The 25,357-nt window shown below is 39.6% G+C and overlaps 1 protein-coding gene across 10 annotated transcripts in view; it reads right to left on the reverse strand.

Annotated features, from left to right (window-relative positions):
* The window catches only part of MAP7 (microtubule associated protein 7), a 175,580-nt gene that overhangs the window by 140,202 nt on the left and 10,021 nt on the right, over positions 1-25,357 (reverse strand). For 9 of the 10 annotated variants that reach the window (XM_069489161.1, XM_069489164.1, XM_069489163.1 and 6 more), the window contains exon 1: positions 13,375-13,507. The exons of the other annotated variant lie outside the window; for it this stretch is intronic. In XM_069489161.1, coding sequence (XP_069345262.1) covers positions 13,375-13,507 — 133 coding nt within the window. Of the gene's footprint in view, positions 1-13,374; positions 13,508-25,357 lie in introns of those variants that run through there. 10 annotated transcript variants of the gene reach the window in all.

Genomic DNA, 25,357 nt, shown 5'->3' on the forward strand with positions numbered 1-25,357 from the left:
GCAATTACCCTTTGACACCCGGGATTTCGTGAAATCCAATGTCAGTGGCCAAGAGTACTTTTAAATAGTACCTTCTTCCTTCTTCAAAATCATATCAAATGAAAACAGAAGTTCCTCACTCTTTTCTTTCCTGTTGAATTTTAATAAGAATAATACAGGCTTATTTTCTCCCTCTATTCAAGAGAGAAAATTATGATCTAGAAGCTAATTTAAAACATCCTCAATATTCACAGCAAAGTGGCAGAAATGTTCGCTGTTAAGAGTGAGGTGCAGTGGACAAGACGGCGTAAGCATCCCTGTCGCGTGATTTGACTAAAAAACTGGCCAGCAGCAGTCAGGGCTCCGCTGACGATGAGAGAACAAGAGAATGGAACAGACCCAAGCAGCTTGTTTTCAGGAGTCTCAGGGTAATGCTCAGCAGCCCTAAAGAAGAAACAAGAGGCTGTGAGGGGGTACTCAGAGCCTGCAAGGCAGGCCAGGCATCACTGCAAGTGCATCATTGGCAGGGCTACCCATGACTTCCAAGCTTGAAAAAAGACAAGTGAGCTGGGAGGAAGACTCCTGAACACAGAGGGTTCAGGAGCCTGGGGCTGTGCAGAGGATGAAGAGTCCAGAAGGGGTGAGGCTTCTGTGCAGGTAGGAGGATGAGTTCACACACAAGAGACCCCGCAATCTGCAGTTCGCTTTCTGCAGTTTCAGTTACTCTCAATCAACTGGGGTCAGAAAATAGATGAATATAATATAGTAAGATATTCTGAGAGAGAGACAGACATACACACAACACCGCATTCCCGAAACTTTTATTACAGTGTATTGCTATAATTATTCTATTTTGTCATCTTTTACTGTGCCTACTTTATAAATTAAACTTTATCACAGGTATGTGTACATAGGAAAAAACACAGTATATACATATATTCGGTACTATATCTGCATCCACTGGGGGTCTTGGAATACATCCCTCTCAGATAAGGGGTAAATTCTGTATATGGAAACATCTAACGACACTGTCTAGCATGGGGTAGGCACCAAAACGGTATTTGCTGAATCTGAAGTCTGAGTGCCTCGGGGAATTTCTGAGTTCATGATATTATAGGTGGAGTGGAAACAAGTCCCAACATAGACCTACACTGCTGGCTGGTAGAATGAAGCTGAAGTCAAGGCCATGTAGCATCAAAGTAGACGTGTATGTCACTGAAAATTGTGGCAGCAAAGTGAGGATAATTTTGAAATCACTTGGACTATGAGAAAATGTGTAAAGTTGGCTGATGATTAGAAGCGTTGACATAAGAGGCCAGTTTGGAGTTCCATTCATAACTCATGCTAATGTTAATGTCATAGTATTCTAAAGCACTAGATAGGTGAGGGGAAGCTATAGGATAATGAACACCACCATGTAAGAAGTAGGAAAAGGATTTACTACTGTATTGTCACAGAAGAATCAGAGGTAGCAAATTCATAAAAAGATAATGCGACTCCCCACGTACAGGGTGAAAACCCAGAGTGCTGAGGTTTTGAATCCTAACGTGTCAGTTGCTACTTTGCATCTTTACACTGCTGGCTGAAAGGCGTGCACCAGGAACTGCCTACTCAACAAAGAACCTGTTTTTCTGGGCCTTAAAAAGAAAAAAAAAAAGCTGATGCAGAGATGGTGTTATAAAAAAGCAGCACAAAAGGAAATCTGCGAGGGCGGCTTACTAAGACACGCTGGAAGGGGTGGGGGACTACACGGACGTGATCAGGTACACACTGGGCTTTGCTAAATTAGCAGCTCCGGTTCGTTCCAGGATGCTTCCTAGCCCACAAAGGGGCAGGCGGGAGCAGGGGACACCGCTGGGCAAGAACTCGGGGAGTTTAAACCACTGAGGATTTGTTTCTTATGTGATTTCGTCCTGGCTTACAATTTATGCTTCCTAGTCTTGACAGTGAGTTTCAGTTGTTCAAAGGAAAAGTAAATGCTAATAAATACTTCAAACATGGCCATAATGAGTATACACCACAAACTCAAAATGAGCATGTCATAATGACCTCTGGTAGTTCAAGGAAATATGATAGGAGAAGGTGCTTCTGGAATGGTCTAGCACTGGAATTTGATCCAAGTAAGCCACTGCAGACTCTCTAAGCCTAACATCTTAGCTGAAAACAAGTCATCTCTGCGTGGAGGCTAGTGGGCAAAGGTTTTTAAGACAAATGTCACTGTCATTACCACCTGGCAGGGTGAAGATCGATCTGATATCTCCAGGCCTTTGCCAGATTCAGAACAAAGTCCTGGCCTTGGCATGTTCAGAGGTCTGGACAGACAACCTCCCCCAGCTGTGCTCTCTCATCCCTCTGGCCAGCAGAGCCAGTGTATCATCTCTAATTAGTCACCTCATGAGAAACCAGACTTGGGCTTCTGCTCCTGGCTTAGCACCAGTGGACTAGGAGGTCTTGAATCAGCACCCAGAAATCATTTTTTTCCCAATGTTCTACAGAACAACTCAATGGAAATATAGGAATGTTTCAGCTGAAAAATTAAATACCAAAGTTACTATGACTATTAATTATGAATGTAAAAAAGTGTTGGATTTATTCTTGTCAACTTTTTATCTAAGTTGTGATACTTGTTCATGTAATAAATATTTAGGGAGCCTCAATTATATAAGGCATGCCTTGGAGATACTGCAGGTTCAGTTCCAGACCACTGCAACAGAGTGAACATAGCAATGAAGGCACACAAATTTTTTGGTTTCCCAGTGCATATAAAAGTTATGTTTACACTTTAATGTAGTCTATTAAGTGTGCAATAGCATTATGCACACAACGTATATATCTTCATTAAAAAATACTTGATTGCTAAAAAATGCTAATGGTCATGTGAGCCTTCCGCAAGTCGTAATCTTTTTGCTGCTGGAGGGTCTTGCCTCCATGTTGATGGCTGGTGACTGATCAGGGTAGTGGTTGCTGAAGGTCAGGGTGGCTGTGGCAATTTCTTACAATAAGACAGCAATAAAGTTTGCTGCATCAATGGACTCTTCCTTTCACAAAAGATTTCTCTGAAGCACATGATGCTGTCTGATGGCATTTTACCCACAGGAGAATTACTTTCAAAATTGGAGTCAGTTTTCTCAAGCCCTGCTGATACTTTATCAACTAGGTTTATGTAATATTTGAAATCCTTTGTCATTTCAACAATGTTCACAGCATCTGCACCAGGAGTAGATTCCAACTCAAGAAACCACTTTCTTTGATCATCCATAAGAAGCAACTCCTGATTCGTTCAAGTTTTATGAGATTGTTGCAGTTCAGTCAACTCTTCAGACTCCACTTCTAAATCTAGTTCTCTTGTTCTTTCCACCATGTCCGCAATTATTTCCTCTGCTGAAATCTTGAACCCCTCAAAGTCATCCTTGAGAGCTGGAACTTCTTCCAAACTGCTGTTAACACTGATATTTTGACCTCCTCCCATGAATCACAGAGATTCTTAATGGCATCTAGAATGGTGAATCTTGTTCAAAACGTTTTCAATTTACTTTGCCCAGATCCATCAGTGGAACCACTATGGTTGCTACAGTCTCAAGAAATGTACTTATTAAGTAATAAGACCTGAAAGTCAAAATTATGCCTTGATCCATGGGCTGCAGAATGGTGTGATAAAAGGCATGAAAACAACATTAATCTCCTTGTACATCTCTATCAGAGCTATTGGATGGCCAGGTGCACAGTCAATGAGCTGTAATGTTTTGAACGGAATCTTTTTTCCTGAGCAGTAGGTCTCAACAGTGGGCATAATATATTCAATAATATGCTGTCAACAGATGTGCTGTCATCTAGGCTTTGTTACATTGAGAGAGCAGAGGCAGAGTAGATTTAGCATAATTCTTAGGGGCCCTAGGATTTCCAGAACGGCAGATGAGCATTGGCTTCAACTCCAAGTTATCAGCTTCATTAGCCCCTATCAAAAGAGTCAGTCTGGCCCTTAAAGCTAGGCATTGACTTCTCTTCTCCAGTTATGACAGTCCTAGATGGCATCTTCTTCCAATAAAAGGCTGTTTTGTCTACATTGAAAATCTATTGTTTGGCGTAGTCACCTTTGTCAATTATCTTAGTCAGATATTCTGGATAACTTGCTGCAGCTCCTACATTAGTAGCTGCTGCTTCACCTCACACTTTTATGTTATGGAGATGGATTCTTTCCTTAAACTTCATGAACCAATATCTGCTAGCTTCAAATTTTTCTTCTGCAGTTTCCTCATCTCTCTCAGCCTTTACAGAACTAAAGAGAGTTAGGACCTTGCTCTGGATTAAGGTTTTGGCTTGTGGAAATGTGGCTGGTTTGATTTTCTATCCAGACCACTCAGACTTTCTCTGTATCAGCAATAAGGCTGTTTTGCTTTCTTTATCACTCATGTGTTCACTGGAATGGCACTTTCACTTTCCTTTAAGAAGTTTTCCTTTGCATTCACATCTTGGTTAACAGTTTGGCACAACAGGCTTTGCTTTCAGCCTATCTTGGCTTTCGATGGGCCTTTCTCTAACCAAACTTAATCATTTCTAGCTTTTGATTTTTTTATTTAAAGTGAGAGATGTGCAAATCTTCCTTTCACTTGAGCACTTAGAGGTCATTGTAGGTTATTAATTGGCATAATTTCAAAATTAGCACATCTCAGGGAATAGGGAAGCCCTGGGAGAGGGAGAGAAGGGGTAACGGCTGGGCCGGTGGAGCAGTCAGAACACACTCAACATTTATTAAGTTTGCCATCTTATGTGGGTGTGGTTTGTGGTGAACCAAAACAAGTACAATAGTAACATCAAAGTTCACTGATCACAGATCACCATGACAGATATAATAATGAAAAAGTTTGACGTATTGAGAGAATCACCAAAATGTAACACAGACGTGTGAAGTGAGCACATGCTGTTGGAAAAATGGCGCTGACAGACTTGACGCAGAGTTGCCACAAGCCTTCAAAGATCCACTGGTGCATACACATTTAAAAGCAGCAAACAACATCTCATTTGGTGCTTTCTCCACCATAAGCGTTCACAGCACTTACGACTGACTGACAAGTGAAAGAAACAAGACTACCACAGAGAAATAAGAAGTATTGAAATAAAAGATGGCTAACCTTACTTAGAACAAGAAGTCTTGGTGCTGAAAAGAAGCCTGTGAGAAAAGAAAAACAGCCTGCATCAAGCTGGCAGCCCCAGGTGAGCATCCATACCCTAAATCACTGGTGGAAACCTGCCCGATAGCCTGCGACATTTCCATCAAGCAATTTATATGTACAACATATGCGTACCCCACATCAGAAGCAAAAAACCTTGCAAATTTTCTTTTTCAAAAAAGCCCTTTTGAATTGGTTTTCAAGATGGCAGAGGATCATTGCTGTTGTTCCCTGATTAAAAGAGACCAGAGTTTTCCACTAATCCCAAGGAATAATGGGTATACTCCCTTAATCATATTCAAAATAACAAGTGAGGCGATCTGATATAATAGTAATTTATTTCCTATATTTAACACAACAAAATTACAGGGTACTATATGAGCAATCTCCCAGACATCTAGTACTTTTGATCCACATGAATTAATATAGGGCAAGGATCCAGTCACTTATGCCTGTTGTATACAGGGAAGTGACTAAAAAGGCCCCAGAAAAGAGGCAGCTCTTCTAGAAATTTTCATTCACAAGCCAAGTTCAGGCAGGAAATTAAATTAGGGAAAATATCTCTATAATAAAGAAGCTGATTAAGGTACTAGGAGATAGACAAGCAGGATGGTCTTTCCACCAGGCCATTCCCCCAACAGAACATGTCAGTAGAAGTTATCAGAAAATGTGGGATATTTGGTTAAAAATATTGGAACTGTCACTTAAAGAGCCCTAATTATTTTTCAGAGAGTATGCTAAGTGCTTAAATATTCTAATCCTCACCACCACCTGTGAGCATGATTTTATTCATTTTATTTCACAGATGAGCTTAGCAAAGTTAAATACAATAACTTGCATATTTCTACATACAGCATTTTTTCTATCACATCACAGTCTCTCACACCAAATACAGCCTGGATTTCTAATAACTGTGGCAAACTCGGACCTGTGGCTCCTCACTAACAGTGAACCTGGTTAAACATTCCTAGTGTCCTGTTTTCCTACCATATAAACTGATACCCCTGACAGCAGCAGGTCCTCAATTCCTATAGTTCTGTACAGGGGCTCAGAGGCGACCATTTGTTTATGAGGGGGAAGCGTCTCTTACAGTTGCATTTTTACTTAAAGTTATATTATTTGGGAGGTTTTAAAAGGGCCTGACAGAGATTCCAATCCTCCACCCCTACTCCAAGCCAACTCTTGATAATGCACTGACCTTGAAAGTTATCCTGTCAGGAGTACAGAGGTGGCATCAGCCTCCATACCATTGTTCCCAATAACAATTTTATGATGACAGGTTCCACTGAATCCTGCTATTTTAATATTTTGTTACTACTGTATTACTCCTGTATCTTAAACTTGGAATGAATCTAGCCCCCCAAACCATATATATTTCAGATCAAAACTGAAAATTTTCCTTGGTCCGTACCCCTAAACTTCATTCCCGCTCCACACTGGACCTGGGATTATAAATTCTTTGGAATTTGGACAAAATCTATGAGAATTTTCTCATTAACAAACCGTCAACTGGGCAGATAGCCTGAAAACTAGGCCTTGCATATTAGAGTTAGCGTAAGTATCAAATGGTGCTCCGGTAAATATTTCAAACACATTGTCTATTGTCTACCACTCTTTGGGCCTTTGCATCTGGGTCTGGGGGGTATGACTTACCTTTTGAAGTTGGCAAATCTAGAACATAAATTCATCATTTAGAGGACCCAACATAAAGTGAGCTCTTCCTAAATGTCTAGAAGATCTGAGAATTAAGATGGACTCTTTCAATAAAATCACGTTTGTGAATAAAATCACCTTAACAGCAGCATTTGGTTTCTGCTAAATGAAAAATATGGTCTGGATCCTTGACTGTGAGTCACCTGGAAAATTTTTGTAACAATGAATTAAATTTAAAGTTGCTCCTTGAAACATACTGATGTAATGGAGATGGATATTTAATTCAAACTCAGACTAGAACTTTCTAATAAATAGAGTCTAAGGGTTATCAGCTGGGAGATTCTAAGCAAATACTTAATTGTGTTTGGTTCCTGTGGATTGGAATAGTCAGCTCTTTAAGCCCCATCAATTATAGCTCTTGAAACAGGCACACAGTTTTTAAGCCTTTTAGTTTTAAATAGCAAGCCAATGCCATTTTACGTAGTACAAAATTTTGCTTATGTGCAGGTTAAATCATGTTTCTTGTACACAGTGAGATATATGGTAATTTCTATTTATGATAACACAGGATGCCTGGGAAACAGTTGTATTCATTTGCCCAACAAATATTTATAAAGAATCCAATGGGTGCAAGCCATACATTACGTGTTTTCATCCTTGTTCCTGGCATCTCCTATTCTTTTTCTTTTTATATGATATTTTATTCAAAATATTTATATTTACGGTCTCTTCAACAAATAAAAGTTATGCCAATCAATTTGACTTCAAGATTTCTTCCTCCTAATAGGGATCTTTGATATTATTCTTCTAAAATATACTTTTGCCTCCCTAGCTTTAAATATTACTGATAAAACTTTTGCAGAGCCCTAAAAGGCACACATAGGGACACTGGCAATAGACAATGGTGCAATTCCTATGGAACAAAAGAGGAAAAGAAACAAAGGTATGAGAATGATTCCACAGCAGTATTCACACTGCTTGACATAAGACTCCTCTTTAAAAAGACATGTGATTTATAAAGAGGACATTACAGTTGTTAGATCATCACCTATTCAGTAGGAATATAAATGGTAAATGCCAGATTATATTTCATTTGAAAACCTTAAGTGGCAGAAATTCTACCTTTACAGTGGGTAAGTCAAGAAAAAAAAAAAAACTCACTGTAGGCTCCATAAATACACATTTTAACAAAATGGGGAGAGGGGGATTTCTCAGAACTGCCGTATCCTGATTTCAAGGAGAATTTGTATTTCTTTATAAATTAATCTGTGATTAGCTAACAAAAGGGGCAGAAAGCATTATTAACCTGATATTAACAAAGTAGTCAATACCACCTTGCAAATATATACCTTCATTTTCCAGAGAAAAATGATAAATAGTATGATTAAAAAACAAAGGGTAGAATCCCTGATATACTATTAGATACAGGCAGTTTGATAGAGAGTAGTATTATTAATATATCAGACATACTTAAGCATATGAATAGTATTATCTCTTTCAAAGTAGTTACCTTGGAAGGATAATTCTAATGGCATCAACATTTCTTAGAATTTCTATGTTAGAAAGACCTTCAGAGCCCGTGAAAGTTATTTTTATTTTTTAATTAATTAATTATTTTGAGACAGGGTCTCACTCTACTGCCTGGGCTAGAATGCAGTGGCATCATCATAGCTCACTGCAACCTCAAACTCCTGGGCTCAAACAATCCTCCTACCTCAGCCTCCAGAGTAGCTGGAACTACAGGCACGTGCTACCACATCCCACTAATTTTTTCTATTTTAGTAGAGATGGGGGGGTCTTGCTCTTGCTCAGGCTGGTCTTGAACTCCTGACCTCAAGATATCCTCCTGCCTCGGCCTCCCGGAGAGCTAGGATTACAGGTGTGAGCTACTGTACCCGGACAAAAGTTATTTTTAAATGTTAAGTTTACCTGAGTTCAATAACATTCCATGTACTCTACAAGGTACAGGGATAAAAAGGAGGAGTCCTGGCCCTTAGGAAGCTTACAGTCTATAGAGAAGAGCATGGCTAGGGGTGTGAACAATTTCGTTACACTGAGATAAGTGTCAGGACTGAAGTACAGACAGGACTTAGGGTGTGCCAAAGGAGCACCGTGAGGGCTGTCCTCCCATGCCAGGAATGATTCTAAAGGAAGAGTCAGAGATATCCAGATGACAGGTGAAGACAGTGGACCGATGACCAGAGCGGGACACAGAGGCATACAAAAGCACGGAGGAGCAGGGAAATGTAAGCATTTTGGTGCTCCTGATGCATAAAGTTCAAAGAGTGACAGGAGAGAAGGTGGAGAGGGAGAAAGGGACCAGACGGTAAGTAATCTGGGAGCCACGCTAAGGGGCTCGGACTCATTCCTTAGGTCAGGGGTCACAGAAGCAAATGACCGTGGTAATGCAGATAACTGAGGCAGGCTGGGTAATACATGACCCACCTACTGTGGCAGCTGCTGCTTAGCTCCAGCTGATTGCTGCCATGAAGAAGAATGGGCCAAGGGGGATGGGATCTTCTGATTTTTCAAGGGAAGCTGAAATCCAGATTATTATGAAAAATCTCCCAGTTTCTAAATGTTGGCTCATTTAAAAAAACAAAACAAAACAAAACAAAACGCATACCTACAGTATGGCTCAAGGACTCCCAGTTGAGACCTCTGTTTCAGGCAAAGCAATACCACTGGGAAGTTTTCAAAGGCAAGCGATGTGGGCAGATCTTCCCACTGGAGAGATGTCTCAGTGGCAACACTATGGCAGACAGGCTGGAAAGAGGCAAGACTGAAAGCAGGCTAGCCACGATCCGCCTAGTGAGTGAGGAGTCTCCCATCTTTTGAGGGTGATGATAATTTTGATAAAATAAAGTCATTTGGAGTCAAGTCTCATGAGTAAATATAGTATCGAGGCTGGATATCAATCGGGTTTTATATAAAACACAAAACAGGCCGAGAGTGGTAGTCCCAGCAACTTGGGAGGCTGAGGTGGGAGGATCGCTTGAGCCTGGGAGTTCGAGGCTGTAATGAGCTATAATCACGCCATTGTACTCCAGCCTGGGTGACAGAGTGAGACCCTGTCTCTAAAAGTTAAAAAATAAAACAATAAAATATACAAATAAAAGAAGCTTCTCCACCAATCTTCCTATGTTCCTGCATTAAGGCCTGTATAAGCTTCCAACTTCATCCAGACATTTGGGATAGGAGAGGATGGAAGTGTATATCCCTTAAGCCCTCTGTTCCAGATTGGAATCCTGAGGGTAAGAGCATCATAGTTGGCACACATTTAACATTTCTGCCACTCCTATCCTCTTTCCCTTTCCCCTGATTTCAGTTTATACTCTTGCATTATTTGTACATATTTGTCTTCCTCCACTAGACAGTTAACACTTCTGAGAGCAGAAACCATGTCAATTATTTTTGCATCACTTCCTCAGTACCCTAGCAGAGTGATCTGCCACAGAATGAACATTAAAAAAATGTTGGTTTAGGGAGAAAATGTCTTATTACTTAATAATCACACTATGCTCGGCAAAATTCATCATAAGGGAAGTTTTCTTTGAAACCTATCCAAGGGCATTTAGTTACTGCAGTTCCCAAATGATCTCTGTTAAACTAGTCCTGAGGTCAGCATTACAGGGAGGCTCAAGGTTCTAAGGTATAAGAGCAACAGCATCAGCTCAGCTCACTCCCAATGACTATTTTAATTACTATGTGTTAATAATAGTAAGGCATGTAAAACATTACATCCCTTACATGATTACATGGGAGAGTAATCACTCCTTCAAGAATTAATCTAGTCTACCATCTAAACAAACAATTGTCACCCCACCAGATAACTCTGAAGCCACCATTCAGGAGTCCAGATGGTAATCACCACGTTCATTCTTATTGAGTTCATTATGATGGTTACCCAACAGTATGAGTACCTGAAAAGATAGTACTCCTCATTAACCCAGGGTAATCCTGGATAGACGCTCCCCTTCAGCTCATTAAATTTAGATAACAAGCTTCTTTATTACTGGTAATGATAGAAAAAAGATATTAAGCAAGAATGCCTGGTTTGGACACCAGGATTAGACATGGTTGGCTGATCGGGCCATGGAGTAGACAGGAATAACAAAGTTTCTGACTGCTTATCATAATACTCACACAAAAAAGATAACTTGCATGTCATCTTGCTGTGATGCTTTGGAAATATAATTTAGAAATTAAAAGTCCATTAGAAGTTGCAAAAGATGGTACAGGGAACTAGTGACTAGTAAGAATAATATTCAGAACAGGTCAATAAGATGTAAGTGGAAAAGGAAAAATGAAATTGTCTGTAAATCCAGGTTACCATGCTCCCTTGCAGTGAAGAGGCTGTCTGTTCCATGATGCCCTTAACAGCCACATTCATTTCAAGATCAATCGTATCCGGCACCAGGAAGCAACAGGATAAACAGAGAGGATGCAAGTTTAGAAGGTCACGGCTCTACAGACTAGAACTGTGTTGTCCAATAAGGTAGCCACATGTGGCTATTTAAATTTAAATTAACTAAAATTAACTAAAATTTAGAAATCAGTTTCTCAGTTGTATTAGCCATATTTCAAGTGGTCTGTAGCCACAAGTGGCTGATGGCTATCATATTGGACAGTGCAGACTTAGAACATTTCTATCATTTTTCTATTGAACAGAGCCGAACTAGAAAGTAAACATTTCTATAGCTCAGACACACCAGATGAGAACCTCAGAGTCAAAGCCAATGGTTTTATTCATAAGGCATAATTACAGGTACCCAGGGTTATCTGCCTATTTCATTGAACGTAGGCAAGGATAGAAAGAGAAAAATGGTAGAGAATCAGAAACTCCTTGATTTAAGTCTCTCTTATCCAAGAAGTTGCATAAATTGTCAAAAATAGATGTTTAGAAGCACCTTTTCCTCCTCCCCCTCCTTTTAAATAAAATACTAAAAGCCACCTGAAAACAACAACAACAACAACAAAAACCAAAACAACAGAAGAAGACAGGAAGAGGAATTCAAGAAAATTATTAAGAACAAAATGGATGACTATCCTAAATTACTGCTCCAGGACACCCAAGGAAAGTTGCACAAATCAGGAATGTTTCCAAAAACACACTGTGGGAACAATTCAACGAATCCACATTAATTTTACAAGTTATCAACTTTTCAGAGGCCAAATGATTTGCTACTAACAATTTAAAGCACTGAGTTTTCATCAAGAGCAACACACTATGGTTCAATTACCTAATTCATGGGCAAATAAAAGGATCACATAAGTCACCTTCCATTCATAGCATTATTAGATTTCTGAGGTCATTTGGTCCTCAGACAGAAGACATGTCCATTGATAAATAAAAATCTTATTACAGTAGTAAAAGTCTACTTATTAGAACTTCCCTTTTCTTTTCTGGACCAATCTTTTAAAAATGAAATAAAAATATGATTTAGACAGTTTCAATTATATTTAATAAAAGCACACTAAGATTCATTCAAGAACCTGGAAAAAGAAAACAAGTAGTCCTCAGACACCAGATTCTACTTAAACATTCATTCTATCACTGCTTAAGTATGTGCTTGCTACTTTGCCATGCTACCTCTCCGTACCACACTGAGGAAAATTTGATATCTCAGTGACAGTGTAATTTTGAAAGCAAGCTAAAATTTAATCAGCCCATAAAAACAACAAAATTCATAACCCATTTGCTTAAGAGAAAGATCAGCTTATATATTTTTGGGAAGAGGGAGGCAAGACTTAGGATGCTGGAAAACTATGCAAGCCCTTCAAGAATGCATGATGTTGCCATCTCTGGCTGAGGATTACAGCCCTGGGAGGGCGGCTAGGAGACAACGCTGAAGAAGATGCGGTGCACGGGGACTCAAGAAGCCTGGCAAGCTGCTGCCTCATTTTACCACAATGAAAGAACAACAAGGGGCAGACTTCTCTTTTCTGTACCTAGCACGTTTCAGGAACTATACAAACGTTCAGTAGCAAAGTTATCATCAAACCTCACGGTCCCCTCCACGTTCCCTATCTTTGCCCTCTGTGTTTGCCTTCAGTGTTTGCTTTCCTTCTCTTCACCGTCAGCATTTCAGTCTAGAAAAAGAATTGGCATCCTGACCCTCTGGCTATGGAAAGGCTGCACTCTTAGGTCACTTTAACTCATAACTCTTAAGGAAAAGCTCACTTCATTAAACAGAATTATCTGATGCACCTAAGGAAGGTGGGAAGATGTTTGTTTAAATCTTGATAACTCATATTTCTTCCTCCTGATGAGGACAGAATCTTTGGTCACTGTGTAAGTGAGCACGGAAAAACTAAAGATGTCTAGGCCAAGAAAGTAGCTTGAGTCAAAAAAGGCAACTGATCTGAAATCTTCCAAATCTGCAAAACCTGTTCCCCATTTCATGCACACACAGCCCTACAGAGTATGTAAACACCACCAGCAAACTGTGCTAGGAGGTCACAGGCACTCCCACAGCATGCACTACCGGTACAGTTTGTAAAATGTGCCGCAGGCAATGTGGGGAACAAGGGCCGGATCCAGCTCCCACCAAAGGGCAGAGCTAACGCGTACCTTTCTGTCTTCCGGAATTTCCATTCTTTTGCTGTTCATCTTCCTCATTAATGGTGAATAAACCAAGGGGAATTGGCCTTGCATTGGTCTTCTTCAGTCTCTCTTGTCGGATAGCTGTAGCTGATCCAGGCATACCGCTGCTACTTGTTTTTTAATTATTATTATATTAAAAATATATGCTTATGTAATTGCAGCTCCCAGGAAGCTGCTAGCTCCTAAGCTGCCGGTTCATTTGAGCACTTGTAATAGATCCCCTATGGGTAAACAGTTTGCAAACAGCTGACAGATACTACCAGCCACTTGGCAACTGAGGCCCTGCAGTCCCCCTCACCTAGCAGCAGCCCCCCCACCTCCCCCACCAGCCCCCTCCCGCTTACTCCCCCACGGGCACACGCGCTGGTGAGTGCAGGCACGCATGCATGCACATGCACACACACACACTCCTGCAAACACACATTCGCCTCCCTTCCACAAAAGTCCTATTAAAGGCACTCAGGGTCGGATGCCTCCCTCCACTGCCTAACCTGTTCAATCAGATCCCAGCTTCTCCTTCCTGCAGCAGCACCTTTTCCCAATCTTCTTCTTGCTACCGCACAGTAAAATATTCAGCACACAGCAGAGGGGAAAATATGATATGCTGCCTGCCGTTAACAGTTGCCCTGACAACCCTGACAATTCCTAATCAAGGAGGGCCGGGAGCTGCTCCATCTCCCTGGCAGAGGAGCGGCAGCCTGTGGGATGCTGGGTCCTGGGAACTCACCAGCAGAGGGTAGGCTGTGAGGCCACCGGGCAGCTCCCTCTTCCTCTCAGCCGCAGAGCAGCAGGATGGGAGGAGAAACAGTTGTGCTTACACAAGCAGCAGCCGACTCCTCAGCATGGAGAGAGGGGCCCAGGGCAGGAAGGCTTTTTCTTCTTTTCTGGGCCAGTTGTCTGTCGTAACAATGTTTGCAAGTCCCTGGATGGATGAAGGCATGGCTGGTACCCCCACAGCTGGCTCACTTTCCTGACATTCTTAACACCCCAGAGCCTGTGTAAACACAGGTTTGGAAGCACCTGTCATGAGGACCACCAGTGCCACGTCCCCGAGACCCTCTGGTGCAGACAGACAAGGAAAGAGCTGTGCCTTTTCCCACCCCAGAGATCACAATGTGGAGCACCTCCTCTGCAAGTCAAGTTGAAAGGACAGAAATAAAACACAAGGTGCCACCGAAGGGAAAAAACCTGCCTCGATTATACCCAGCACACCCCCACCCCCAATCCCAACTGCTCTGGGCAGTCACTACTAGAAGTGCTGAGCAATTCTCAACACTTGACCCAATTTTAGTTCTTTTTTGGACTGTTTTCTCCAAAGCACACAATCATGTGACTATTGTTTTCTCCTGAAATAAGCTTTCTCACATCAAGACTCTCCATTTCTAGGCTGCTTAAAATTTATGCTATGTGCAAAAAATATACAAATTTACAATAAAATGACATTAAAAATGCCAACTGTCAAATTAAGAAAAAAGAGGGGTTTGTGTTTTTTTTTTGTTTGTTTTTTTGCCGTTTAAGCAAAATCAAGTCTCCTTAGAAAGTAAAAAGCAATCCTCCAATCCCCAAACTACCCTCCTACTTTTTCTCAATACTTAAACCCACTTATCCAAGAGGGGACCCCAGGGATTCTAAGACAAGTAAAATATCCCCTCTAAATCCTTTGCATGGAACAGTAACTTTGGATAATTCATTTAATTCCTCTCAGTGCCTTACAGTTTTCTCTGTAAATTGGGGTAATGACAACATTTACCTTACGGGATTAGGGGTGAGGATTAAATGAATGTAGTGTTGGCAGAAGTAAGTGCTTAATAAATATCAATTATTATTATATTTTATAATACATTTATTGTAACTAGTCCATTTTTTGCTTTGTAATTACTTTTTAGGTGTTTCCAGTTCAATTTTCAACTTTATCAAGGAATAATTCTGTTTTTATCTCCTCATATTGCCCAGCTGAGGAGGTACTAAATGGTTAGCAAATCCACACTGAAAAAAATAAATCTTCAGAAATCTTTCCCTCTAAAGCCTGAGGGATTTAATTAAGTTCACATGTGTTCAGATCTGTGGCTTGAAGAAATGCAAGAAATTTCATACACAGAGTTTAAACTGTGTTAATCTGTGTGATGGGTCTTTGAAATAAAATAGAATAGAGTATTTGAGCTGAATAGGTCTGAGAAAGCAACTGAGTCAGCAGCATTTTACATGTAAGGAAGCTGAGGCCCACGAAGTGAAATTCCTTGCCCAGGTCAAATGTTAGTTGTCAGCAAGTTTATATTTAAAATTTAGACCCCCTTCTTCCTAGTCCAGTGCTTCTCCTTATGACAAACATTTGGCCTATATATATATTTTAGAATCCTAGATCTTTCTCCAGCTTCTGTGGAGATGCAAGGAAAGAGAGGATGCATACCTTGAATATTCAAGATCTTCTTAAGAAATAAACAATGGATACAAATTGTAAATTTAACCTACTTCCATAATTTTCTATACTTGGTAAACTTTTTCTTGAATTAGACATGATTGGTTACTTCTTATTTTTCTTTCAGATGATCAATAAACATAGGTGTAACATATACCAATGTCAGGTATATTTGTGAAATGAAAATATTTTCAAATCCACTTTCTTTCTTCTACTTTCAAAGAATCAGGTCAGTACTTACAATAGCAAAAAAGAAAAAAAAATCCAAACAAAATAAAAACAAAACCCCACACACACAAATTAAGCATGGTTGAAACTCCCTTTTGGTAAAGAAAAAAAAACCTATGTCTCAAGCAAATGACAAATTTCATTTAGAAATGTTCATCACCCAAATAAAGCTAACAGCTATTCTAACAGCTAACAGAGATCATCTTCACTAATTTTAACAAAAATATTAAAGAGGAAAAGCTAAAGAAAAAAGGATCTTTTCCTCCATCTTCCAAACAGAAAAATTAAATGATATTTTATGAAGTTTCCTAGGAGGAAAATGAAGACAATTACTAAGAGCTGCTTTTATAAAGCAAAGTGAAAGCTGAACTTCAAATGACTTCTGCAGAAGATGTACATCCCATTATTTTCAAGACGGGTTTAGATGGCCTCAAATGTCTTTCAGGAGAAACACAAAGCAAAAGCTATCTGGAGTTGAATTTCTCTGGGTGAGATGATGAAGGAATTTCACCAAGGAGTCCTCAAGGCATCCAGGAGATAGAATAAAAGTATCCAGCGAAATGAGATCACAGGACGCAGAGGACCCCAAAGAAGACCAGAACTGAGTCCTCCCCTGCCACACCCAGCTGACTGATGGTTTGCCTTTTCTATTCACTTAAGTGGAAGATCCTTTAATGGCAAAGACGGATCCTTCACTCTTTAGCCTGAGGGGTCTCCAGAAGAATTTTGATTTGTATCGAAGTGTGAAAATCACCAAAAAGGCTTACTTTTTTTTCTTTTAAAGAGTACAAGCTAGTCCTAAAACAATTTACTGGGGGAATGAGAGACAAAGGAGGCCAGAAGTCACCACTTTCATACAACCCCTGAGGCAGTGTGGGGTAAAGTAAAAGAATAGAGTAATAACCCAACTATTGGGAACATGTTCAACTTTATGTCAGATGCTGTGTTAGGGGAATTAGATATGTTAAATTTGTAAGTTATAAAAGCCCTGAGATGAGTCAGCATCATCTCACAGATCAGGAAACTGAGGCTCAGAGAAAGTTGAACAGCTACACAGGTCACTAGTTAGGATTAATACACCCAGGCCCATTTGCTCTACAGTCAAGATGCTCTCGGCTGCTTCCTTGTAAATCCTGACTCCAACATCAACCAGCTGTGTCACAGCCACAGCTGTGACCAGTCACAGGAAAGCAAACAGCCCACGATCAAATAATAAAAGAAGATTTTTTTTTCCTCCCCATGAAGTACCCATTTTTCACTTCACTGAAGACATATAAATACACTTGAGATTAGCTTCCTAAAAGCTCACACCCAATCTTTAATGGATCTAGGGGTTAGCTCTTAGGCAATTCCAGGAATACTGTGGTTTGATTCCAGTAGGGGCATGGGACTACTGTCTTCTCCCAATTCCCTTTTCCTTTTACACTTTGATCCAAAACAAAGGCAAATATGGAAAGGCGGGTGGCAAGACCTCAAATTTAAATAACTCCAGAAGTAAAATACTACTCTGAATTCCTGAACTCTTCCCCAGCACTATTAAGTGTTTTCAATTAGATGTGGCACAACTGTCCTTGCATGTCACCTGCAGATACAGAATTGGAATTCAGTCCCCATGGGAAATGGGGCATGTGACCCTGCAGTAGTCAAGTAAGTTTTGCAATTGTTTTAATTGTCAAAATAATATATTATGTATTAATGAAGACTTTGTACAAACTTGAGAGAAATGAGACACTGCCTAGTGCAAAGGGGCATATTTTACAACTAGACTGGCTTTATACTGAGAAAAAAATGTTTGCAATATAATCCTAAAATGTATTCACAGTAATAGGTAAAAATGATGCTATCACTAGAATGGGCTGCTATAAAAAAAAGAAAAGAAATAGGTAAAAATGGTACCACTCACAGCTACTGTGAATAAAACAGCCCAATAGGCCCTTCCTTGAGCGACTGCTATCCCTACCCCCTCAAGTCCACAGTGAATTTACGTCTCTTTGTCCTCCTTCCCTGGCTGGCTGGCACCTCTGGCCTACATCTAACCTGAGAGGTGGGTGAATACAAAACAGAGGTGAACTTGCTCATCTCTGGGGGTAGCAAGCTCATGACTTGGGCCTAGCTGTCAGAGTGTTATATAAAAGACTAAACACATGTAGGCACACACATGCACACAGTCAGGCTTCTGTCACACATATGGTCCCTAGGCTCTTATTTTGTAACCATAAAATTGGAAAAAGCATAGCCCATGAGCGAATCCAAGAAATCTGCTTAACTAGTGAGAAACATACCTAAAATTTACCTTTCTAAAAGCCTAGTGAGCTTTACAAAAACATTCTTGAAAGGGGAAAGAGCCTGATTTGCACTATTCAAGGACCACAGTTGAAAACAGAAATTATTACTGCTGGATTGAATGGCCCAACACTGGTAAATTACAAGTTCTATATTCAGATAAGTTATTTACTTTTCAGTAGGGTCCACAAGTGCCAAATTTCTACATTAGAGATGATTAATTCTTCAAAACTACTGGACTTCAGTAATCCTTTAAATATTTAATGCATCTTCCCAAGGTAGGCTGCAATTTGCCTCTAGCAGGAGTTTTAGCAATATTTTATGCAACTTAAGAATCTCATATGATTTGCAAATGGCAAAGCCAGCACAGGTTGACATGGAGTCAAACAACTCCTAAAGAACAAAGGGTCCCAGATGGTTCTTTACAGTTCCCATTCTTGAAGTAAAAGGGCTCCCTCAGTTTCCTAGAATGATGCCACTCAATGATGGCTTCTGTGGCAATAAGGCACAACATTCTGCCATTTGCAGCATTATGCGTAGCTTCCAAGAGGCTGCCAGACAAAGAAATACTGTAGAAAGAAATACGGATCCTCTGAAAGGAAAATAAAAAGGCAGGTTTGCTTTGATCTTCTTTATTTGACCACCTTTTGTCAACAGGCATATAAGAAAAACAGTAAATACTACCGCAGTAGTGGCGATGCCATCAGCCAAGAAGTACTAGGTCCCTGCCGTGCCTTTTATAACATTTCTATAAATCTTTGCTGCACACTGAACACTCCACGGTGCCAACAGAGTCCATTTTCCCATGTCGGCTTTACCATAAATTTTAAACCCTATGGATTTATTTATATGAATGTAACCATTTCCTAAACATTAGATATCACTAGGTAAATTGGCAATATTATAAAATGCCACATTAAACTTTAATCCAGTAGCATGTTAGAATGCCTCTTGGCCCTCTTGTTCATTATTCTTATTGGTAATACTTTGTTAATGTCCATTACATGAACTTCAGAATTCCTTGATAACAGTTAAAATGTGCAAGGAAGGTCCTCTCCACTAACAGTGATTATTAGGCTAGAAATCCAATTCTATAGATTCCAAATGAGGCAACGAAATCAATCACTGGGTTCAACAGAAGATTCACATAGGTGCGTGGACTGTGTTTCTAAAAGTTAACTATTGACAGACTATCGATGAATTAGATGAGTGTTTAGTTTAATTGTTGAGCCACACCCTTACAAAGACAAGGAAACTAGGAACCTGTGGTTCATTGTCTTGCTTTAGGAGTGGTAAAATCATGTCAAGGATGCCAGATGGGGTGCTTCTGGGATGATGTCACAGGACACAGTAGCCAAACTTTACAATGTTCTCCCACCAAACAAAGGCAGTGGGGAGCCACAGAAGGGTGTTGACTACTGAATGTATGATACAGACAGGCCAGGATAGACTGGGAAGGAAAAGGAAAGAGACTTGAGACAGACCAGTTACATAACTACTTTGCCCAAGTGGAGAAAAGGGACTCTCAAGTGATGGCCATGAGGACAGAGGGCAAAAGCAGGAATATGAGAATCAGTCATGTTTGCTTTTTTAACAGGCACCGCTCTGGCAGTGGAGAAGACTTATTTCACAGGGTTAATGTGGATACCAAGTTCCTGCAATAGTCCAGATGAAAGTTGGAGAAGTGGGCAGTGGAAAAGAAAGGTGGTTAATGTTTTTATTAAAGATTTATATGAGAACAAGGGTTTTCTAGTCTGTGGATAAAACAAAGCTGAGAGATAGATAGACTCAGGTCCAAAATGATCTCAACAAAATGAAATGATAGCCTATATCTAAACAGATCGACTCAGTAGAGATAAACAGGAATAACTTTTTTTATATTAAGAGTTCAACTGCACAGGTACAAAATGAAGATCCACTCAAGCTGCAGCAGCAACAAGGAGGGAGGGCACTGGGACAAAAAGCTCACTACCCGTCATGAGAGCCACGAGGCAGTAAAAAGCCTAGCAGAATCACGGCAGTATCAGCAGACACCAGCACGCTGAATAGAAGAACAAGCATTCTCTGTTTTCTGGTCCTCACACCACATGGTTCTCTCAGCAAGATATTTCCAATGGGATGATAGATGAGAACACATGCAGAAGAGAGTGAACTAGGACGTATGATAAATATTCTAGGCCATAACACAGGAGGATCACTTGAAAGAAGGTACATTTCCTCTGAGAAAATAAGACAAGACTCCAGAGGAATAAAACAACTGAATTAAAGGTTAACGTGAAAGAATTTACACTTTTAGTGTACTTTTGGAAGGCAGAACTAGGACCAGGGATTGGAAGTTACCAGAATGTAACAGGCTATGCTTTTCATCACTGAAGATAGCCGTGCACAGTGATGCGGGATGATGATGTCGGATTAATGCACTGTGTACAGGTTGGATTTTTGGATCTCTAGAGTCTCCTCTGATCCTGCAATTCCATGATTTGATGCAAACGGAAAGTTATATAACCGGGGTAAAACACTCAGGCAGAGAGAAGAAAGCTCAGACAAGCCCTTTTCCTTGCTGTTACTGTATCTCTGCACTTACTTATGTACGCACATGGCTTTATTTTGTAGGCAACTCCGCGTTGTACGATTTTACTCATTTGATTGACGCGCCCAGAGTTTTTTACCTTTAATGCTAAATGACAAACAATGGAAGCTTCACCAGGTGTTCTAGTTAGAAGACGACCACACTACTCATCTCTGCACCTACAGCTTGGAGACTTCCCTCACTCTCTCACCACCCACCACTTAATGAAAGCCTACTGATAAAAATCAATAAGATACATAGCTTTTCCCTCAAGGAGACAATTTATTACGGGTGGATCACTGTAGCTATGTGACTTGAGAGATGAAATCTAAAAGTGTGTGAGCAAAGAGCAATACTAAAGAACAGCAAGCCAATTCAGTTTACTACTACTTGGGCATTTTCAGGAAAGTGATAGCCCTAAGTCTTTAGGGCAGCAAGGAATTGGACAGGTCAAGAACAATGTGTTCAACATTCATTCCAGGATGTATTGAGACTTTTCCTTCATCCCGTCCTTTGCTACTTTGCCACTCTTCCCAATTCTTCCTCCTAAAACTCCTTGAAATTAAAACAGACATCAATTAATTTTTTACCAAAAGTTTAATATTCTGTATTTACTTTTAAAAAATCAGATAAAATTAATTTTTAAATTTTGTCTCTTAAAAAAATAATTAAAATTATTTGCACGATTCTGGGAGATAATTGTTAATTTTCTTTCTGAAGGCTAGTGTATCAGTCAGGGTTCTCCAGAGAAACATGCATCATTTATATGAGATTTATTTTAAGAAATAATGGCTGCTGTCATTTGTGGAGGCCAGTAAGCCTGAAATTTGTAGGGTTGGTGGCAGGCTGGAATCTCGGGTAGGATTCTTATGTTACAGCCTCGGCAGAATTCCCTCTCTGGGAAACCTGTTTTTTGTTCTTAAGGCCTTCAACTGATTGGACCTGGCCCGCCCACATTATTGAGGATAATCTCCTTTAAAGTCAATTGATTGTAAATGTTAACCATAACTACAAAATATCTGCATAGCAGCAACCAGTGTTTGGCCAAATAACTGGGCACCAGAGCTAAGCAAAGCAGACACTTAAAATTAACCATCATAGTCAGTGATCCCAGTTTAAGATGGATATTCCATTTCACATTCAAGTCAACATGCTGTGAAGGAAAGCATGCCATTGAAAAGTCAAAGGTTTATGTATCAGTGGTCATAACCTTCACTGAATAGACTGGATACTATTTAGTCAAATAATTTTCCAATAGGGTAATGCTCTATTGAAATAATGTTCATAAAATTGGGGTCAGGACATATCAGACCAGACCTATTAAATCCTCCTTTATTTTCACTAATGATCTCCCTTTGAGAATCTAATACTGGTCAGATTAAAAGCATTATCAAATAAATCCTTTTTATCATGAGAACTAAGCAGTCTGGTTATCTCAACATTAAATGGTTTAGAAAGTATAGATATGTAGATTTAAAAAAAAAAAAAATCTCTGTTATAATGAAGTAACCCAATTAGTAACCCAAAGTCTCAATTAGAAGAAACTAAAGTATGTAGATATGTTGATAGAGGTGGAGAAAAGGTTGCATAAAACATGTTTTTCAAAAGAAGATTGAGTGTTTGAAGGTCTGAGGTACTAAACTTTATACATTTATTGGTTTATTTAACTAGAAATAATCCTGACAAAATAAAAAATTACAATTCTCCAGCATAGTTCTGAAATCAACCTAGAGGAAGGTAGTGCCTAATACAAATGCCAAATTATATCATCACGGCAAGTAAGTTTGAGGCTTGGTCCATTTTCATTCAGTGAAAGCCACACTGAGAACTGTCAGCAACTGTAATTGTCAGCTAGCAACCAGAACACCAGAAGCCTGAAGCTAAATTACATAGATAAGATATAAGCACATGTAGGATTGAATAACATGCCCAGAAGCTTTTAAAATTTGCAACTGCTAAGCAAACATGATTCCTAATGCATCAGTAATTGTTTTAAAAAATATGAAGCATTAATTTCCAAGAAGTAGATATTACTAGCAATCCAGTAAGGTTTTTTTTTTTTTGATAAATACAGCTTTTCTTAGGCTTGACTGACCTAGGGCCATCGAGCTTTTAGGGGGTTCTACATAGAAAGAAAATATCTCAGGAGGAGGAACAGGTTCATAAGCACTTGGGGGCACCTGCTTCATCTCTAAAGCCCTTTCACTTTTCATATCCATGATCTAAATCCATGCCTTAGGCAATGGAGGGAGGATTATGATGACAAAGGAGCCTTTTGGCAAACTTCCTAGAACACCCCAGATGACCATTTTGCCTTTTATGATAAGGCAAAATGGCTATACTCCCATTGTTAAATGTACTAAAATTTTTGATGTGTTTTTAAAGAAAACTTTTTCCAGACACATGCAATGTTGCAGTGAAGGAATCATAACAAAAATCTCTTCTCCTACATTTTTTGATGGTGATAGTACTAGTTGGTTTCCACAGGCATGTAGGAAGACAAGACACTTGCCCCCAAACCCCTGAAACAAGAAGCAGCCATGTCCCTTAAGTGCCCAGAGCCAGACTTTTTACCCAGCTCACTGGAAAAAGACCTGTTTACAAACAAAAAGAGGGAGGTTTATATAACCAAAAGCTGTTTGCTTTAAAAATAACTGCAACATTGCAAACTGTTCCATGAACATGTTTCCAGATAGGTTCATCTGTAATAGAAAAGAATGTGCTTTAAAAGCATCTTTGCACACTATACAATTGGTCCAGAATGCCCACTTTACAGGTGTCTGAACTCCACACCTGAGGCCTAATTGTGAAACTTTTGCCTCTCTGACATTTGGTATGTACTCCTTCTCTCTTCCAAAACCGTCTTGAAGACTTTATATTGTGGGTGCCATTTATGAATCCTGCAACACCTTCACAATAATCTGTGGCTCTCATCATGTAGTTTAGATTTGTGTTGCAGAAGCTGGTTGGTAGTTGGGACCTTTGTTTTTTTATCTCTATGCTCTTCTCAGTGAGTCAGACAAAATGTTGGAGCTGATCAGTTTGTAAATAAACTGAAATGACATTCTCAAATCTGAAACTTTAGGCACCGCTGGACCACCGAAGATTGAATCTGAAATGCCAAACTAGTGTTCTTCCCTGTAAGGCTTCACTGGATTATAAGATTATAGGGTTTTTCTATCTAAAGTAATTTGCATCTTATAGGCCTAAACTAAAAATTGCTCCATCTCCCACTTCTCAATTTATTTTAATACTTTCTTTCAACTACAGAGCCATCTCTTCTACTTCTATTTCAGTTCCTAATACTCTGTCTGGGCCTTATACAAAATCACTTTACAAAGCATATGGGTACATATCTTTTTATATACACGAGGAAGGCAGCTTCACAAGGATGTTGAGAGCCAGGAAGCCTCTGTTACAAAAGAAATTTCTAGGTTTATCCTTAGTGTTAAGTATATTAGTACATAATGCTATCATTTTATTTTCAATAATAATTTAGTTATATTTTTACTGAAGAATGATAGAAATTTTAGTATTTCAAGGGTGGCATTAAGAATACTTAATCAATTACCATAGTGGCTACAAAAAGATAAGCTGAGGACATTATTCAGAGAATCTAACCCAAGGAAGTGATGTCTTCGGATTTAATAAATTATTAAATTTTTAAAAAGATATAAAAATCTAAATTACAAGTTGAAGACGATATTATTTTCTTAGGGAGAAATGTGCCTCTCTCACACATGCCCACACCTCACACCCAGGACAGGCTTTGTAAATGGTCCTCTGCAATTTAAGGAAGCTGCTTCTGTAACTTGTGACTTTAATAAATAAGACAACTTACTATTTTCTATTTCACGTATGTACTTTGAAGAAATCCAAACTGCCTCCTGCTTCTCATGAAAGCCTTGTGGAAGCAAGCTGTATATATGCTTCCTCTATTTTCCCTGTAGAAGAACATACTCAGTGCAGTGACAGTGACTTGTTTAAAGTCAAAATGGGTCTGGGAAGTCCATTCCTATGGTTTAAAGCAAAATAATTTCTACAGAAATATTTTAGAAAAAAAACTTAAAAAATGTATTATTATTATTTTATTGGAAACATGGTCTCACACTGTTGCCCAGGCTAGATTGCAGTGGTGTCATAATAGCTCACAGCAACCTCAAACTCCTGGCTCAAGCGATCCTCCTGCCTCAGCCACCCCAGTAGTTGGAACTATAGGTGTCTATAGACACCTATAGTTCCTAGATAATTATCGTGCCTAGATAATTTTTCTATATTTTGTAGACCTGGGTCTCGCTATGTTGCTCAGGATGGTCTCAAACTCCTGGGCTCAAGTGATCCTCCCAACTCAGCCTCCCAAAGTGGTAGGATTATAGGCTTGAGCCACTGTGCCCAGCCAGAACTTAAAATTCAGCACTATGATAAAGCAGTAAAAAAACACCTTTGGATGCTAT

The sequence above is a fragment of the Eulemur rufifrons genome, chromosome 15, assembly GCF_041146395.1.
Source record: "Eulemur rufifrons isolate Redbay chromosome 15, OSU_ERuf_1, whole genome shotgun sequence".
Classification (NCBI taxonomy): Eukaryota; Metazoa; Chordata; class Mammalia; order Primates; family Lemuridae; genus Eulemur; species Eulemur rufifrons.